The 19802-nt window shown below is 38.3% G+C and overlaps 1 protein-coding gene across 1 annotated transcript; it reads right to left on the bottom strand.

Moving 5' to 3' along the window:
• Positions 1-17126: 17126 nt before the first annotated feature.
• Positions 17127-18310, bottom strand: LOC107485314 (ethylene-responsive transcription factor 5). The gene has a single exon (XM_016105829.3). It carries the CDS (start codon positions 18194-18196, stop codon positions 17198-17200), a length of 999 nt encoding a protein of 332 aa, XP_015961315.1. The 5' UTR covers positions 18197-18310; the 3' UTR covers positions 17127-17197.
• Between the last annotated feature and the right edge of the window lie 1492 nt (positions 18311-19802).

Below are 19802 nucleotides of genomic sequence, written 5' to 3'. Positions count from 1 at the left end.
GTCATTTTTTTAAATTTAATGCCAAATTGCTATTTTTTTTGAAATTATTTAGCTAAATATTACTTTTTTATATTACTATAGTTGATTATAATTAAAAATAAAAACTTTTTAGTTATTTATTAAAATTATGTATGAAAATAAAAAGAATTGTCAATATAAATCTTTAAATAAACTACAAGCTAAATAGTGTTGAAAAATATAGATAAATCAAGTTAAATCTCTTGTTTTTTTATAGGGCTGCAATATATATTTTTTTCGTTTTGTGGTCATGGGGCTACAGTAATACAAACCATTTTACGGCAGTAAAGATACTGAGTACCCATACCCAACAATGGACTTGTATGTTCAAGTTTTTGCTAACAATAAATAAAAATTATATGTGTTCAAAATGCAAACAAATCCATACACATTTAAGGTAATCTAACCCAACGTAGAAAGAGTACTGTTTCATAATTTCAGCCAAGCCAAGCAATTCGTTTGCTTGAAAACAACTATCTACAAAGCTGCTTGTTTCAAGGGAGATCCAATGCACACGTGTCAAAATAATATGAATCTCTGTAAATTTAAATCTGTATGCTAGTGCGATCCTTTTTTATTTATATATAATTTTTTTATTTAGAGGGTCATCAAATTTTGAAACTACTTACTTTCGTCCAACGAATAAATATTCAAAACAAGAGAAGTGAAATTTTCAAAGCACGTGCGCAGTCTCTGTTACAAAAGTGAAAATTGAAATGGAAGTAAGTCAAACCATGTGCTCATCAGGTTTGAATTTTCAAAGCATATTAATGACAAACAAGTTTAGAACTACATACTACTCCTATCCCATGCAGCTGGTGGAACGTAAATTTATACGTAGAAAAGTCACTCTCTGTCACTTTACTTTATTTTGGGTAGGATAAACGCGGATCAAATTTGGATTAGATATGACTAAATTTTTGATTTAATTTATATAAAAGACAAAGACTAAAAAATAAAAATTTAATTAAATTTTAGTATTATATTTAATGTAAGATGTATAAAATTAAATTATATCTTAATATTTTATATAATTCAAAATAAATATAGAGACTAAAATGAATAAAATAACCAAATTACCTTTGGTTACAAATTAAAAAGAATTCTGAAACAAAAAGGCCTAACTCTCTCTTCCTCCTCTCTCTCTTGCACTCTTCCTTCCTCTCCTCTCATCTCTGTGACTCTGTCTTCCTTTTTTACCAGCAGCACTGACGACAACACTCACCACCGTCGCATCTACCTCGTGTTTGAGTTCTAGCTCTACGGCGTGTGGTGCTGTGCCGCCATGTTTGAGTTCCAGTTCCACGCATTACCGCTCTATGCCACCGTGTTTGAGCTCCAGTTCCGCACCATGCAGTGTCGTGTCTCCGTCTCCGAGCTCGAATTCCGCATCTTATAGTGTGTTGTCATTGTGTTCGAGTTCTGCGCATCTTATAGTGTGTTGTCATTGTGTTCGAGTTCTGCGCCGTGCTGTGCCGCCTTTGTTCCCGGTTACGCCGTTCAGTTCCAGTTTTGTGTCGCCTCTATTCTTCTTTTTTTATTTTAATTTTAAAATTATGAAATTGTTGAATCTGTGTTTATGAGATTAAATTTGTTTTGGTGTCATTGTTGTCGGTGGTGGTTAAATTTAATGATGGTAGAGGTGTGGTGATTATGTTTCGATAATGGCGAAGGTGTGGTAATTATAGTTCGGTGATGGGTGTAATGGGGTGGGGTGGGGTTAGGGGTGAAGTGTAAATTTAGAATATAAAATTTTGAACGAGAATATTTTAGGAATAAAATGTTATTAAAGTTTCGATTTTTGTCTTTAAAAAATTAAAATTTTGGAGACAGAAATTAAAATTTTAATTTTAGTCTCTCACCACTAAACACAATACTAAATCTCACTCCTCTAGTTTCAATCTCAATTTCCATTGTCAAACACAGCCTTAAAGTACAAAATCTCCAATAATATCAAAAATAAAATGGGAGAGCCTGGAGATAAAATGACCAAACAATTATTTAGGAGCAACTATATATGACAAAGAAAATATGAAATTCAAAAAAGAACATACCACACCACTTTTATTTCATCATCTCTTTTTTCCAAGCCTCTGTTCCACGTTACATAGAAGTAGACTAATAAGATCTTTTACCTCAGGTGAGAGTTTAGCTTCTTTTGAAAATTTTGAATTAATTCTCCAATTTACTATCTGCAAATTTAAGGATTGGAGATGTAACATGACATTCAAATCCATCTTCAAACCGATTTCTATTATCTTCACATTTCTGCAATTTGGATTTCAAAATTGGACATTAAAGTTTTCAAATGGAGAAGATGGTTAGTAGTGGAGGAAGAAGAAAGACTCGTAACGTTAACCTTAAGAGTTTTTGCCACATTTGAACATTTAACTGCCAGCTAAGATAAAAAACTAACGATGTCTCTAATAAAGTAACAATTGGTTTGATTTGTCAAATAGATATAAATATTAGTGGACAAAAAATTTATTTAAATAAGAAAGTTTAGGCCATCAATTTTTGTGTTTTGTGATTAGTACTTAACAATTAAAAGAAAAGTGAGTAATCTTCTATCATTAAATATAATTTTACATCATTAAAAACATTATTGATGACCAATTGATGATTACAAAATACAAAAATTGCTGGCCCTAACATTTCTTTATTTAAATTATTTGTAGTCAGCTTTATTAGTGTCTCAAAATTAGAAATAATTATTTACTATATTTTTAAATATTTTAATTCATGTTAATTTTAATCGAATCTCTTGTAATTATAGTTTCAATCTACATTTTCGGATGTCATTACAATGAGAGTGCAATAAAAATATTAAAAACAATTTACTAAGATAATTGTTCATACCCTGACCCAATAGTAAAGGCCTAGGTCCAAACAAAAGGCCTAATCTCACGGATTGAGCCTCACCCGGCACCGACCTTCGTCTTACGAAGTCGGCACTCACCACGACCTGTTCTAAAGAAGTTGGGAACGAGGGTTAGCTGGCAGATAAGTACTCATTCAGATGGGTAACTGCCCCTAAAATCTCTCTAACCACTTCCAATATCCATATCTTAACCTCCCCAAGATAAAGGGAAGGTTAACACCCTAAAAAAGTGGCACTACTCCAACGGTGGTTATTGGTTCACCACTATAAATACACTGACATTCCTCAGGTATCTCTAAGCCCCAATACTCTCAAAACCTGCTTAACCCTATGCTGACTTAGGCATCGGAGTGTCTTTGCAGGTACCACCCCCCATTCTTTCACATACACAACTCGGAGGCGGCTCCCAAACGTAACCAAGTCGGAGACCACACTCCTCTAGCGTTTGGGCCTCACAAACAAGCCCAACCACCATCCGGTTCTAGGTAAGCCCCGGAACATTGGCGCCGTTGCCGGAAAACCGAGAGATCAACCAGTGATGGCGGACAGATCCCCCGAAGAGGGTCATGTGGAATCAGATTCTGAACAAGAGAATCTGGACACCGGAAACAATGACGCAGACTTGACTCTTCACCAGGAAACCAACGATCAACACAGAGAAGGTACCTCCGGAGTCAAAAATCCGAAGGCGAATTCTTCAGAAGGGCGCGACTCGGAGAAAGATGGACCATCCCACGCAACTGAACTCATGAGATTAGTTCACGTCCACCAAAGTCGCTTGGAACAGTTAGAACAGGAACGGGAGCGACAAAGGGAAACTGAGAAGAACCTAAAAGAGGAGATGGAACGACGACAAGAGTTAGAAAGAAAACTCTTGAAGTTGGAATCCTCCCTCAAAGGCCGGAACTCCCGCGACGAACGAGAAGAGCCGCCCATAGGAGGGGAGGACCCCTTCAGCGAGGATATCATGAGGGCAAAAGTTCCGAGGAACTTCAAAAGCCCCGATATGGACCTCTATGACGGAACTACAGATCCAAAGCATCACTTAAGCAATTTCAAAAGTCGGATGTACCTGGCTGATGCTTCCGACGCTACGCGATGCAAAGCTTTCCCGACTACCCTATCGAAAGCAGCAATGAAGTGGTTCGATAGCCTCCCTCCGAGGTTGGTCACCAGTTTTGAAGACCTCTCAAGGAAGTTTTTGATGAGGTTCTCTATCCAGAAAGACAAAGTGAAACATGCGCCAAGCCTCCTGGGAATAAAACAGGAGGTCCAAGAATCCTTACGAGCCTATATGGAAAGGTTCAACAAAGCATGTTTAGAGATCCAAGAGCTGCCCACCGAGGCAGTCATAATGGGGTTAGTCAATGGGTTTAGAGAAGGTCCCTTCTCACAGTCCATATCCAAAAGACACCCCATCTCTTTAAGTGATGTACAGGAAAGAGTTGAAAGGTACATCAACATGGAGGAGAATGCTAAGCTGAGAGATCCGAGTTGGCGACCCGGACACCTTCCCTCAACAAAAGATAGGGAGAGGGGGCCCAGAAAAAAGGAAGAACTCGCCCTCGATAGAACAAGGAAATATCACTCTTATACTCCTCTAAAGGTTTCTATAGTGGATGTATACAGAGAAATTTTCAATACCGAAAGGCTGCCACCTCCCAGACCCATTAAAAATAAAAAAGGGGGGAGCCGCAGCGACTACTGCGAGTACCATAAAATATATGGTCACTCCACAAATGACTGTTACGACCTTAAAAATGTGATAGAAAAGCTGGCTAGAAAAGGTCGGCTTGACAGATATCTCATAGAGAGGTCGGACAGTCATGGGAAGAGAAAGCGAGACGATATGGATAGAAGAGACCCACCACCGCAGACTCCGGAGAGACATATCCATATGATCTCAGGAGGGTTCGCGGGAGGGGGACTCACCAAATCCTATCGTAAAAGGCATCTCAAGAGAGTCTACCAGGTCAGAGGAGAATCATCCGACCTCCCTACCATTTCATTCACAAAAGAAGATGGGCAAGGAATAATTCCTGGACACGATGATCCAGTGGTAATAACTATGATCCTAGCAAATGCCCATCTCCACAGAACCCTAGTAGACCAAGGAAGCTCAGCGGACATCCTTTTTAAGCCTGCTTTTGACAAACTAGGGTTGGAGGAGAAAGAATTAAGAGCTTACCCCGACACCTTATACGGATTAGGCGACACGCCAATAAAGCCACTGGGATTTTTGCCTCTCCACACTACTTTTGGAAAAGGGGAAAAATCAAAAACTCTGAGTGTAGACTTCATAGTCATCGATGTAGGGTCAGCATATAATGCTTTAATCGGCAGAGCTACCCTTAATCGACTCGGAGCGGTGGTATCCACTCCCCACCTTTGTATGAAATTCCCGACCCCAGCGGGGATAGCAACGGTAAGGGAAAATCAGAAATTGGCAAGGAAATGCTACAATGAAAGCCTAAACCTGAGAGGAAAAGGCAGAGAGATTCACACAATAGAACTCAGTGGTGCAAGGGCTAGAGAAGAGCTGCGACCACAACCGGGAGGAAAAACCGAGGAGATACAGGTAGGCGAAGAGGAAGGAAAAAATACTCACATAGGAGCCAATCTAGGGGAAACCCTAAAACAAGGGTTGACTAAGCTTTTAAGAGACAACTCCGATCTCTTTGCCTGGAAGGCCTCCGACATGCCCGGGATAGATCCCGAGCTCATGTCCCACAAACTCTCGGTCTACCCGGGGTCCCGACCCATGCAACAAAGAAGGCGCAAGCTCGGCCCAGAACGAGCCCTAGTAGTAGAAGAACAAGTACAGGCACTCCTAGAAGTCGGCTTCATCAGAGAAGTCAAGTACCCAACATGGCTAGCCAATGTAGTACTAGTCAAAAAACAAAATGGCAAATGGAGAATATGTGTCGACTATACCGACTTAAATAAGGCCTGTCCTAAAGACCCTTATCCACTACCAAGTATTGATACCCTAGTAGACTCCAGCTCGGGGTATCAATACTTGTCGTTCATGGACGCCTACTCGGGGTATAACCAAATCCCGATGTATGAGCCAGACCAGGAAAAGACATCCTTCATCACGCCCAAAGCAAATTTTTGCTATATGGTCATGCCATTTGGATTAAAAAATTCAGGGGCCACATACCAAAGGCTGATGAACAAAGTGTTTGCTCCCCACCTTGGGAGCCTAATGGAAGTATACGTCGACGACATGCTGGTGAAAACCAAGAAAGAGGTCGACCTCTTGTTAGACCTCTCGCGAGTCTTTGACACCATAAGGTTACACGGGATGAGACTAAATCCCGCAAAGTGTGCCTTCGCAGTAGAGGCGGAAAAATTTCTAGGGTTCATGCTGACACAAAGAGGGATTGAAGCCAATCCCGATAAATGTAGAGCTATCCTGGAAATGAAAAGCCCGACCTGTTTAAGAGAGGTCCAGCAGCTAAATGGCCGACTCGCAGCCCTCTCCAGATTCTTGGTAGGATAAGCACTAAAATCCCTTCCACTGTTCTCCTTATTGAGAAAGGGATGTCAATTCGAATGGACTCCTAAATTCGAGGAGGCATTTCAGGAGTTCAAAAGATTCTTGAGCCAACCTCCGATTCTGACCCGACCTGTAGCTGGAGAAGACCTCATCCTATATTTATCTGTAGTAGATAAGGCTGTCGCGTCAGCCCTGATAAGAGAAGACGAGGTCGGCCAGCATCCAGTGTATTTCATCAGCAAAGTTCTACAAGAACCCGAGCTAAGATACCACAAACTAGAGAAGTTTGCCTACTCCTTAGTAGTAGCCTCACGAAGGCTACGGCCTTACTTTCAAGCTCATACAGTAAGAGTCCGCACGAACCAACCCATGAAGCAAATCCTCCAAAAAACGGATGTCGCAGGAAGAATGGTTCAATGGGCAATAGAGCTCTCCGAGTTCAACTTAAGGTATAAAACTCGGACGGCGATTAAAGCCCAGTGCCTCACCGACTTCATCGCAGAATACGCAGGAGATCAAGAGGAAAAGCCAACTACATGGGAACTCTATGTAGATGGATCCTCAAATAAAACAGGAAGCGGTGCAGGCATAATATTGGTGGATGAAAGAGGAACCCAAATAGAGGTTTCCCTCAAATTTGAATTCCCAACTTCAAATAATCAGGCCGAGTATGAAGCCCTGATTGCTGGATTGAAGCTGGCAGAGGAAGTCGGTGCTACAAAGGTGATGATATACAGCGACTCACAAGTGGTGACCTCCTAGATAAGTGGAGAGTATCAGGCAAAGGACCCAAATATGAAGAGGTACTTGGGAAAAAACTCTGGAACACCTTGGACACTTTGTGGAAACCGAGGTCAAACACATAACTCGGGATCTGAATAGCAGAGCAGACGCCCTATCCAAGCTAGCAAGTACCAAGACAGGAGGGAATAATAGAAGCCTGATCCAGGAAACTCTCCAGGAACCCTCCGTGGTAAAAGAAGACAAACAAGAGGTCCTTGAGGTAGCCGGTTCAAACCTCGGATGGATGAACCCCTTGGTCGAATACATGAAATTCGAAATCCTTCCCAAAGAGGAAAAAGAGGCCAAGAAAATTCGGAGGGAAGCACAACACTACACTTTGGTGAGAAATATTTTCTACAGAAGGGGGATATCAACACCATTGTTAAAGTGCGTACCGACCTCAAGAACCACCGAGGTCTTAGAGGAAGTTCACAGTGGGATCTGCGGAAATCATCTCGGAGCAAGGTCACTAGCCAGGAAAGTGATCCGAGCTGGATTCTACTGGCCGACCTTACAGAAAGATGCCACAGAATTTGTGAAAAAGTGTCAACCATGACAGATGCATGCAAATTTCCATGTGGCTCCCCCAGAAGAGCTCATCAGTATCACTTCTCCATGGCCCTTTGCAAAATGGGGAATGGATTTGTTAGGTCCTTTTCCCCAAGCGCCAGGACAAGTCAAATACCTGATCGTGGGAATAGATTACTTCACAAAGTGGATAGAAGCAGAACCATTAGCCACCATCATCGCTCAAAGAAGTCGGAGGTTCCTCTACAAAAATATCATCACAAGATATGGGATACCTTATTCCATTACTACAGATAATGGAACCCAGTTCACCGACTCTACCTTTAAAAGCCTAGTAGCCAGTATGAAAATCAAACACCAGTTCACCTCGGTAGAACATCCGCAAGCCAATGGACAAGCCGAGGCAGCCAACAAAATCATACTGGCAGGACTGAAGAAAAGTTACAAGATGCAAAAGGAGCCTGGACTGAGGAGCTCCCGCAAGTGCTATGGGCTTACAGGACAACCCCCTAATCCGCCATTGGAGAAACGCCCTTCCGACTAGTCTATGGCGTAGAAGCCATGATACCAATAGAAATCAATGAACAAAGCCCAAGGGTGACTCTCCATGACGAGATCGGGAACATACAGGGGTACAAAGAGGAGCTCGACCTGCTCCCCGAAGTTCGAGAGCAAGCCCAGATAAGAGAAGCAGCGTTGAAGCAAAGGATGACTAGAAGATACAACAAAAAAGTCATTCGAAGAACATTCACCCCAAATGACTTAATCTTGATCAGAAACGACATTGGAGTCAACAAATCGGGGGAAGGAAAGCTCGCCGCTAATTGGAAGGGACCACACAAAGTCAATGAGGTCTTAGGAAAAGGTTATTACAAAGTGACTGACTTGAACGGCACCGAGTTACCGATGTCATGGCATGCTTGTAATATGAAAAGGTACTACAGTTAAAAGTGAACTCTACTTCCTGATGTACTTTTTTTCCAACTTCATGATTTTTTCCCAAAATCAAAGGGTTTTTTCTGGAGAAGGATTTTTAACGAGGCATCATAGTAGGGGCTAAGGGAAATAGATTGGCAAAAACCCTTAGTAGCAATAAAGCACCTCCCCAATAAATAAAGATCTTTTCATTTTACAAATATCTCTTATAAATTCCTTTCCGTTTTCTCTTTCTTTCTACGAAACGCGCCGACTTAAGCTCGACAAAACGTGAAAATCCCATGAACCGACCTAGATGGTCGTCAGGATAAAACGACGAGGTACAAGTCGGTGTAAAGAGGTTATAGAAGTTGATCGTGATAAACTCGGAAACATACCGACTCATAAATCGAAATGAGAAACCGAGTAAAACAAAAACGAATCACAAAAGTAGCCTAAGTCATAAGAGCTCAATAAAACAAAGTTGAGTGTAAGGAATAACCAAAAAGAGATCAAAAAACCTAGGAGAAAAGCTTAAAAGTTGTCCTAAAGAAAACCTTGAAAACAAAAAAGCTTAAAAAGACAAACAAGCCAAGAGCTTTTAGAAAAGATCAAGGGAACTTCCGAAATTCAAAACCAGAAAAGTACGCACGCATAAGGTAACTTAAACCCCTTATCCAAAAAAGGGTATTTTTTGTTAACTTAAAACCCTTATTAAAAAAGGGTATTATAAAATGTTTTGTTTACAGCCTTAAAAGGCCAAAAAGAAAATTGTTCAGTAAACCACCAACAAATAACAAATAAAAGATTTTAAAAAAGGGGGGACCCACAGGCCAGGCCCCCATATAGCCAACAAAATCATTTTTTCAGAGGAGTAGACGGATCACCACCAGAAGGAGTAGCAGGAGCAGCATCAGGACCAGGGAGAGAGGCATCCATAGGAGATGAAGAGGAAGTCGGAGGAACTACGGAAGAGCTCGGGACTTCTTTTGGGCGAGGAGGGGACTCAATGATCCTCTGCCCCCGAGTCTTCAATTCTGACTCGGAAACAATCATGGGAGCAGGGGGATCCTGATAAACCCCATTTGTAGGGTTTATCTTGTGCTTGATTTAAGGGATTTTATGACCTTTTACCCACATTTATTCATTGAAATAGCATGGTTTTATAACTTCTCCTTTAATTGTGCTTAAGAGTGAAAACATGCTTTTTAGGACTTAAAATAGCTAAATATAATTCTCCTTGATTCCATTAGATACCTTGATATGTTTGTTAAGTGATTTAAGGTTTAGGAGGCAAAGATTGGATTAAGGGAATGAAGAAAGAAGCATGAAAAGTTGGAGAACTCATGAAGAAATGAAATAACCGGAAAGCTATCAAGCTGACCTCTTCGCACTTAAACGACTATTACTTGAGCTACAGAGGTCTAAATGATGCGGTTCTAGTTGGGTTAGAAAGCTAACATCCGGGGGCTTCGAAACGATATAAAATTTGCCATAGTTGCTACACGTATGGTGGCGCGCACGTGCACGGTACGCGGACGCGCCGTTGCTGCCACCTGGTTCACTTAAAGCAAAACGTGGCCAGCGAATTCAAAAGCCTTGTGGGCCCAATCCAACTCATTTCTGATGCTATTTAAGCCAAGGATTGAAGAGAAATCAACATACTTTTGACCATTAGTCATAGTTTAGTTTTAGAAGTAGTTTCTAGAGAGAGAAGCTCTCACTTCTCTCTAGAATTAGGATTAGGATTAGGATTAGTTCTTAGATCTAGGTTTTAATCTTTGCTTTCTTCTACTTCTACATCTCAATTCCTTGTTGTTAGATTCATTCTTCTTCTACTCTTTTGTTGTAATTTCCTTTATGTTGTTCTTGTGTTTTTGTTGTAGATCTACTTTTGTTTCTTCTACTCTCTTTCAATTCAATCAAGGTAATTCATAATAAATGTGTTTCTTTTGATTGTTATTGTTAATTCATTTCAATAATTGTTGTTAGATTCTATTCTTGTTACCAATTTACTATCCTTTCCTTTTATGCCTTCCAAGTGTTTGATGAAATGCTTGGTTGGATTTTAGAGTAGGATTTTATACTCTTAGCTTGGAAAGGTAACTTAGGACCTCTTGAGTTACTAATGTCCAAGTGATTGATGATTGGGAGCCATTGACTCTAGTTCTCACTAATTGAATTAGTGGAGAGTTAGGACTTATGGACTAGGATTGATATAGCTCATTTGACTTTCCTTTACTAACTAGTTAGAGGATGATTTAATGAGATTAATCCTTGCCAATTCTCATATTGTGGTTAGTGATTAGGATAGAGATCCTTGACCACCAACCCTTGCCAAGACCTTTTTAGGCCTTAGTTTACTTTCTTGCCATTTATCTTTCATGCTTCATATCAAAACCCCAAAATAACTCACAACCAATAACAAGACACTCTATTGTAATTCCTAGGGAGAACGACCCGAGGTTTGAATACTTCGGTTTATAAATTTAAGGGGTTTGTTTTAGTGACAAACAACTTTTTGTATGAAAGGATTAGTGATTGGTTTAGAAACTATACTTGCAACGAGAATTCATTTGTGAAATTCTAAGCCGTCAAAAATCCAATCATCAGATCCACTATGGCACCGTCGATAACGACTTTGTCAGGATCCAAAGGAGAAAGATCCAAGTCAGGAGCGATGACTCCGACTTGCTCCTTAAAAATCCTCCAAGCCTCCTCGGCCCCGTCAGCAATCGAGTCCTCCAACTCGGCATATGCATTCCGAGAATTCAGCAGATCCTTCCTCACAGACACAAGATCTTCAAATAAACTTTGATAACTCTCCTGTGCTGTTTTTCTCAAGCCCACCTCCATGTTGCATTGGGCTTGCAACTTACTCTCCTTCTCCCGGAGGCTATCTCTTTCCTCCCTCAGCTTGGCGACTTCCTCCTTCAACTCCCTCTCATGCTCTTGATATATAAGAAGCCTTCCTTCCAGCTCTTCAACCTTCGAGGTTAAACCCAAAGAGCTAACAGGAGTCTTCTCAAAAATATCTAAGAGTTTACCACAAACACCCGCCGCCCTGAGACTCTCCTCAGCCAGAGTAGTAAGGTGGTTCTGAACAGAAACATCATCCATACTTATACGAGTATGGGGGTAGATATACTTTCGGACGAATGCAAGAGCATCCGCTTTAACCTCACCTTCAAAAGAAGAGCCAAACTCTAAAGTCTTGCGCTTCTTCTTCTCTGGCTCAGGAGGAGGTCGGGCGGAGAGGAGCGGCCAAGATGAAGCTGAAGAAGAAATCACAATGGGCTGAGAAGGAGCCCCCGTATTTCGGAGAGGAGGAGGAGGAGGAGAGATAATCACCTTGGTGCCACCAGTCCTGGCTCGAGACCTTGCCTTGGCCTCCTGGACTCTCTGGTAAGATTCCTGAGCGTTCTTCTTCGCCATCTCTGCAAAAACAAGTAAGTAACTAAAAGTCAAACAAGTCGGTACAAGAAATCACGAGTCGGAAGCAAATTAGAAAAACAAAAACTACCTAGTTGCGCCTGGATAAAAGTCGGAGACCCCTGGAGGAATTTCTTAGTGTCCAGATACGGGGCCCTCCCCCACACTTCTCGGAAGAACCCCACAACGGCCGCCTCCACTTTGTCTAGGTCGTCCAGACCATATTTCTCATAGGGGGAGGCCTCCAACCAATACAGTAAAAAGCGAGGAGAAGAACTCTCGTCCAAGAAAAAGGGGTGGTGACCCTCTACAACTTGAACTTTGAAAAAATAATTTTTAAAGTCATGGAAGGATTCGTCAAAAAGGGTGAAAACTCTCTGACCTTGTATGGCCCGGAAAGACGCCCATTGTTGCTTATTATTTAGCCCACTAAAGGGCTTGGTCATATGAAAAAGATAGAAAAAAATCTTCAGAGAGGTCGGGAACTCCAAAGCCTGGCTGATAAATTGATAAATTTTCAAAAAACCCCAAGAGTTAGGGTGAAGCTGAGTAGGGGCAACTCGGCAGTGACGCAACACAGACATCTCAAAATTTGAAAAAGGAAGAAAAACAACCAAACGGGTGATCATACACTCATACATAAAGAAAAAATGAGGGGCCGCTTCGTTGGCCCTCCCAAAGCAAACCCGGTCTTCTGGGCCCGGGACTACCAACTCATACTTCGGCTCATCCACTTCAGAAGTACAAATTCTGTGGCAAGTACGAAGGTGGGTGATAAATTCAGTATCGACCGAAGGTTCCTCCCCTAAGACTGTAACATCAACCCACTGGGAAAGGATATCTACGGAAGACATTTCTTTTCTTAAAAGGTGATAAAAACCTACAAGGGAAAAAGAAAAGAAAAATAAAAAAAAGCACGGTCTCTAAAGGGAGGGAATACGGAACCAAACAGAAATCTACAAACCAACCTATCTATCTACTAAATAAAGGCATGCAAATAGAAAGCATGTTACAGAAGAAGAAAAAACTAACCTTTATCTGAAAATCAGGATTGGGGGAAGTAAAGGCCTTCGAACACAAGAATGCAGCACGAACAAATGAAGAAGAAATTTGAAAATCGCAGAAACGAAGCAACGAAAGAGAGGGAAAGTATTTATAAACATGCTAGGGGCACAATGGTAAAAGTGGGGCAGTCATTAATGAGAATGCACCGTTATCAAGACCATCAATCCCTACGCACATCCCTAACGGACGCGACGTTTGATTAGACGTAACTGTCAAAACCAAAAGGTCACGAAGAGTCACGTCGGTTTCAGACCATCACGTTGGTCCTCCAACAAGTCGGCTACGACCCCGAGTAGAATACTCGAACCCAAATCTTGAAAAGAAAATTGGGCTCGAGTAAGGGCACTGTTCATACCCTGACCCAATAGTAAAGGCCTAGGTCCAAACAAAAGGCCTAATCCCACTGATTGAGCCTCACCCGGCACCGACCTTCGTCTTACGAAGTCGGCACTCACCACGACCTGTTCTAAAGAAGTCGGAAACGAGGGTTAGCTGGCAGATAAGCACTCATTCAGATGGGTAACTGTCCCTAAAATCTCTCTAACCACTTCCAGTATCCATATCTTAACCTCCCCAAGATAAAGGGACGGTTAACACCTTAAAAAAGTGGCACTACTCCAACGGTGGTTATTGGTTCACCACTATAAATACACTGACATTCCTCAGGTATCTCTAAGTCCCAATACTCTCAAAACCTGCTTAACCCTATGCTGACTTAGGCATCGGAGTGTCTTTGCAGGTACTACCCCCCATTCTTTCACATACACAACTCGGAGGCGGCTCCCAAACGTAAACCAAGTCGGAGACCACACTCCTCTAGCGCATGGGCCTCACAAACAAGCCCAACCACCATCCGGTTCTAGGTAAGCCCCGGAACAATAATTTATTAAACATTTTGAATTAGTAATTATAATTATACCACATGAAAGCAGAAAATTAGTCGTTAATTATTCCACATAAACAGAAATTAGTATAATATAATCCTAATTGATCACTATAGACGTTTTGTTAACAAAAAACAGACGTAAAAAAAATATGCAATAATTATTCTAGAACAACAATATTCAGAGCAATTTTAATAAAGTATTTTTAGAATATTATTTTTGAAATTTTTAGAAATAAAATAAATTGATTTGAAATTTAAATTTGTATTAAAATTGATAAATGAAATAAGACAAGTCTCACCTTAAATTGACAGTACCATTTTAATATAAAACTAATAAAATTTTACTATTTAAATATTTATCTTAGTAAAATAACTAAAAATTAATATAAAACTTTAATTAAATTGAAATTAAATATTAGAATAACAAATCTCACTTTAGTTTCAAATTATTATTTATGATATATAGTCTCTGGAATACTAATGTATCATTATGTGGAATTCAAAATAAAAATCAAATTTAAAACTAGCATTGGAGATCGATGTTTTTATAATCTAACTCTAATTAATGCTATTTTTACTTTTTATTTTCGAACAAAATACGATACTCAAAAGGAAATGTTTTTTGATGAATAATATAATTAAATAAAAAATAAAAAGGTTACTTATATTTATAAAAAATATATATATACATTATATATAACAAAATTTTTTAGTGATTTTTCTTTTTATTAAAACAAATAAGAGATAAAAAATAAGTGAGATTTAAATTTCAATTCTAAATCCTCAACTTTTTTATTTACATATATTTAAAATTTTGACCTTTTTAAAATTTGTATATATCGATCTTTTCCACGTTCATCTGATTTAATTTGTTTTATTTAAATTTTTAAAAACTCTTCTTCTATATATGTATATATTTGCAATGGCCAAATTAATACAATAGAAGTCACATTTAACTTTTTTATGAAATATGACAAATTCAAGCAAATAGAAAATTAATGTATCTAAATTTTAAAAATGTTAAAGACTTAAATATATTTTTAAATTTTTAAAATTTAAATATCTACGAATAAAAAAATTTCAAAGTCCTATTCTCTTTTTCTCAACAAATAATATTCGTTTTTTATCTAATATTTTTTATTGAGAAAGAAAATCTACTAAATATGTGTGAATCAAATGTACGTTGTTTACCCAAGACAACTTATCCAGATCAAAGACATACAAATTATGATAAAGTTTGTCCTTAGAAGAGCTTATTTATTTATTTTTTCTTTTAAAAATATTATTTATATATTAAAATTAACTATTAAAATTAGTAATCATATATTTTTAAATAAATATATGTAATTAAATTCATATTTAATATACATTTTTTATTTCAATAAATATTTTATATTAATAGGCTAATTTTAATATACATTTAATATAATTATTTTTCTTTAGCAAAACTAAAATTCAAATACTTTTTTATTTTTTAATTATTTGGGACTCCCAAACACACAAATTCTCTCTAATTAGATAATTGAAGATTTGTTATTCAATAGTATATATATATTGAAAATACTTTTATTCATCTAGATTGTATACTAAAATCAATCACTAATATACTTGTGTATAAATGTAAATATTGTTTAATTTATTTTTAATGTATATTTATATTTTAACATATATTTCATATTAGTAATTGATTTTAGTATACACTTAATATGGTTAAAATCAATGTTCTGAAACTCAAACTAAATCGGCTGTTTGAACCGAGAACCACTGTGAAAGATGGTTCAGGCAGCCAACTAAATCGATAATTTTGCAAACCGCCATTGAACTGAAAAATCGATCGAAAACTGATCGATCAGAGCAAACCGAAACCCATCTTAGAATTTTCTAAACAATGTCTTTTTGATGTTTAAAAAAAAACAAAATAAAAAATTAAGAAAAAAATTAAATAAAAAACAAACCCTAAATTCCTAAATTCCAGTATCCAACAAAAAAAGGATGAATTACAAAACTAAGAATGTCTCATCTTCTTCGTTCAATTCGTTCACTTTTCAAGATACCAAGATGGCGATTGGCAGACAATAGAGATGACGACTAGTGGACTGCAGCAATAGCGAACTCGAGTACAAGAAAAACATAGGGGCGAGAGGAACAGGAGTTATGTTTGTTTGTTGTTGCTCCATCTCCTAGTTTCTTTTTGGGTGAATACCCATTTCGGTTCTGATAATTTTTTTCAAGAATCACAAGCCCCAATAAAAAAAATCTTCTTGTTTCTTGATATTTAATTTTGTGTGACTGATTAGATTCCATCAATAATCTCTTTTTGAAACATGTTTATGTCACAAACTAATCACTAATATATATTTTATTTAATTTTTATAAGTAAAAATTAATTTTAAAATTATTAATATTTTTTAATTTTATACAATAAATTTAACCAATATATTTTTTAAAAAATGATAAAAAAACTAATCGGTCCTAAAAATAATATAAAGAGATAGAACAGGAAGAAAAAAAAGAGAGAATATCATGCATAAAAAGAGAGAACAAAGTGAAAAAGAAGAAAGAAGAGTCTAATAACAAAAAATAAATATAAAAATAATTTGTATCTCACATACTATGTCTTCTTGTCTCACCTTCAAGTTGATATAGAAAATTTGTATACTTATGTATACCTGTACCTTTCCGTATCCTAAAATATTATGTATCTTAACTAATCAAACAATATACATATACTAATATATCTGTATTTTAGCTAGACACAGACACTAACCATAGCAAGACACAGACACTAACCAAACATGACCTTAGTTACACTAGGATTACAATCTTTTTATTTTTGTGAAATGTTTTTAAGGCCCAAAACTTTTGAGGTCAGCAAGGTGTTTTTTATTTTATGAGTTGTTTCTTTTTCTTTTGTTAATAATATAATATTCATTTATTATGTTTTGTTCTTGCTATAAATTATATTTATCTTTTAAAATATTAATATATAATATATATGTAATTTAAATCAAATAAATTAAAACATATAGAATATATTTTTTAAACTAAAAAATAAAAAATTAAGGTGCATTTTTCCATTTTTGCGTCTAACTTGATCAAAATGTACAATGAACTCATCTCTACAAAGGAAGCAAGCTGCAATAAACATGGAATGAAAGAATACAAAGCAGCCGTAAACGTTGACATTTCACACAACCATAACAGCAAGGGGAGAAGATAACGGTGACAACGGCGGCACGCTAAATATTCCCATTCCTGTTCCCTTCACATCACTGTCCCAGAACCCCGTCCAAATGGACGGCGTTAACGGAAGCTCCCTTATACAGTTAACCTCCGATTCAAAAGTCGTCTTCTCCTTCTTCACCACCGGCATAACCACCTCAACAACTTCTTCCTCCACCGCCTTCGTCATCGGCGCCACTTCCTCTTCTTCGCGGCGGCGCTTCCTATCACCGCCATCGCCGCAGGTGGAAGCAGAAGCAGAGGTGGTCATGGATTCAACCTCGAGAGGGAAGTTCAAGATCGCCTTGGATCCTCGGAGCTTGAAGGCAGCGCGGTCGTAGGCCTTGGCGGCTTCGATGGCGGTGTCGAAGGTTCCAAGCCACACTCTGGACCCTCGTTTGTTCGGGTCACGAATTTCCGCGGCGAATTTTCCCCACGGCCTTTGGCGAACGCCTCTGTAGTGCTTCTTCTCTGGCTCCGGTTGTTGTTGTTGTTGCTGCTGCTGCTGCTGAACGAACGGTTCCACAGCCTCGGGTTTCGGATCCGGGTTTCCGAACTGAATCCATTCGGTTTTCTTCTTCGGGAGCGAGATTTGCAGCGACGGTTTCCGGTTGAGGCGATGAGCCTTGTTCATCTCGATTTGGGGATTACTTTGAGGCAGGGTTTTGGGTGCTTCGAGGTCGGATTCAAGGTCGATCACTTGAGGTTTTGAATCGAATTCAAAGAGGGGAAGATCGGTGAAGTAGTGGTTGAGAGAAATTGAGGAGTCGGTAGGGGAAAATTCAGACTGAGATTGAGATTGGCATTCTGATTGATGAAAAGAGAAATTAGGGTCTGTGGAGGGTTCGTCTATTTGAAGCCAGAGTTTGCTTTTAGTGAACTCTGGTGTTCCGAGCGGTGAGAGTTCACCCAAGAGATGCAGCTTGATGCGGTTAAGGGCTGAGATTTCATCTTGGTTCGCCATATTAAATGGAATTAACTAAATAAATAAGTATAATCAAAGCTCTCGTTTCTCTTGTTTTTATGCACCGATTCTAAAATTCTTTGTATTGTTGAGACTTGACAGGGCTGGAGCTTTTGTGTGTCTAAGGAGAGTGGAAAAGGGGTTATATATAATATAGGGAGGATAAAGATAAGGGAGAAGGGGAATGAATTGTTTTTGCGGAGACTTCAAGTGAGGCGCGAGGGTGGTGGGAGGAAGCATCGTCTATCCTTTTCAATTCTTTTGTCGTCTTCTTCGATGGATGGCTTTTTTGAATTTTATTTTGTTAAGGTAGGGTTGGGGGCACATTGGTAAATGTCATTTTTTACTTCGCACCAATCAATGTCACGTCATCCGCATATTGTTTTGCGTTAATTTCATAATTTGCCATTGCTAATTGTTTTCCCGACGTTAAATTACCCATTGCTATTTGCTCATTGTTTTTGTCCTTTCTCATGTCGTCATCCGCATATTGTTTTTTTTTTCATCTTTTTTTTTTCAACGAGGAGAATGAATAAAATGAAAGATAAATAAAAAATAAAAAATAAAAAATAAAAAAAATCTACAAAATTTATTTAAGATAGTCAAACAAAATCTATATATAAATAATATATCTGTAAATATCATATATAATAAAGTTTAATGATATTGTTTGACTGTTAAATTTTAAAAGATGAAATTTGTAGTACGTATTATGGTGATTATACAATTTTAGTCTTACAGTTAAAAATTTTAAGTAATCAACACTTTTTTATTGGAAAAAAATAAAATTATTGAAAAAATATTAAAAATTTAACATCTTCTCTAATAGTTTATTTTTATTTAATTTTTTATTATAAATTCTGAAAAAAAATTTAAAATTTAAATGTTAAAGATTTCAGATATAAAAAACATTCGAAAATAATGCATTCTTTTTACTTATTTGCAACCCAACTAATAGTTGGATGTTGTTAACTAATATCTTAATTGATTCCCTAGCATAATTATATTTAAAAATGAAGAAAATTATAGAATCAGGATAATTTATTATTTTCTCTCAACAATATTTATATATTGTTCCGGGGCTTACCTAGAACCGGACGGTGGTTGGGCTTGTCTGAGGCCCAAGCGCTGGAGGAGTGTGGTCTCCGACTTGGTTTACGTCTGGGAGCCGCCTCCGAGTTGTGTGTTCCAAGAGATGGGGGGTGGTACCTGCAAAGACACTCCGATGCCTAAGTCAGCATGGGGTTAAACAGGTTTAGAATGTATTGAAACTTAGAGATACCTGAGGAGTGTCAGGGTATTTATAGTGGTGATCCAATAACCACCGTTGGAGTAGTGCCACCTTTTTAGGTGGATAACCGTCCCTTTATCTAGGGATTGTTGGGATGTAGCTTCTAGAAGTGGGTTGAGAGATTTTAGGGACAGTTACTTATTTGAATAAGTGTTATCTGCCAGCTATCTCTTGAGCCCGACTTCTTTGGAAAGAAGTCTGTGTTGAGTCCAACCTCTTCTAAAGAGGTCGGTGAATAACGAAGGCCAATCTTTAGATTGGGCCTTTTGGTGTATTTGGACCTGAGCCTTAGTGTTGGGCCAGTGTATGAACAGT

The sequence above is a fragment of the Arachis duranensis genome, chromosome 1 (genome assembly GCF_000817695.3).
Source record: "Arachis duranensis cultivar V14167 chromosome 1, aradu.V14167.gnm2.J7QH, whole genome shotgun sequence".
Classification (NCBI taxonomy): Eukaryota; Viridiplantae; Streptophyta; class Magnoliopsida; order Fabales; family Fabaceae; genus Arachis; species Arachis duranensis.
The sequence above is the reverse complement of the archived record's forward strand: the minus strand, read 5'-3'. Positions and strand labels throughout refer to the sequence as shown.

Coding starts and splice junctions, on each gene's coding strand:
- LOC107485314 (XM_016105829.3), bottom strand. CDS start 18,196: ATGGCGAACCAAGATGAAATCTCAGCCCTTAACCGCATCAAGCTGCAT.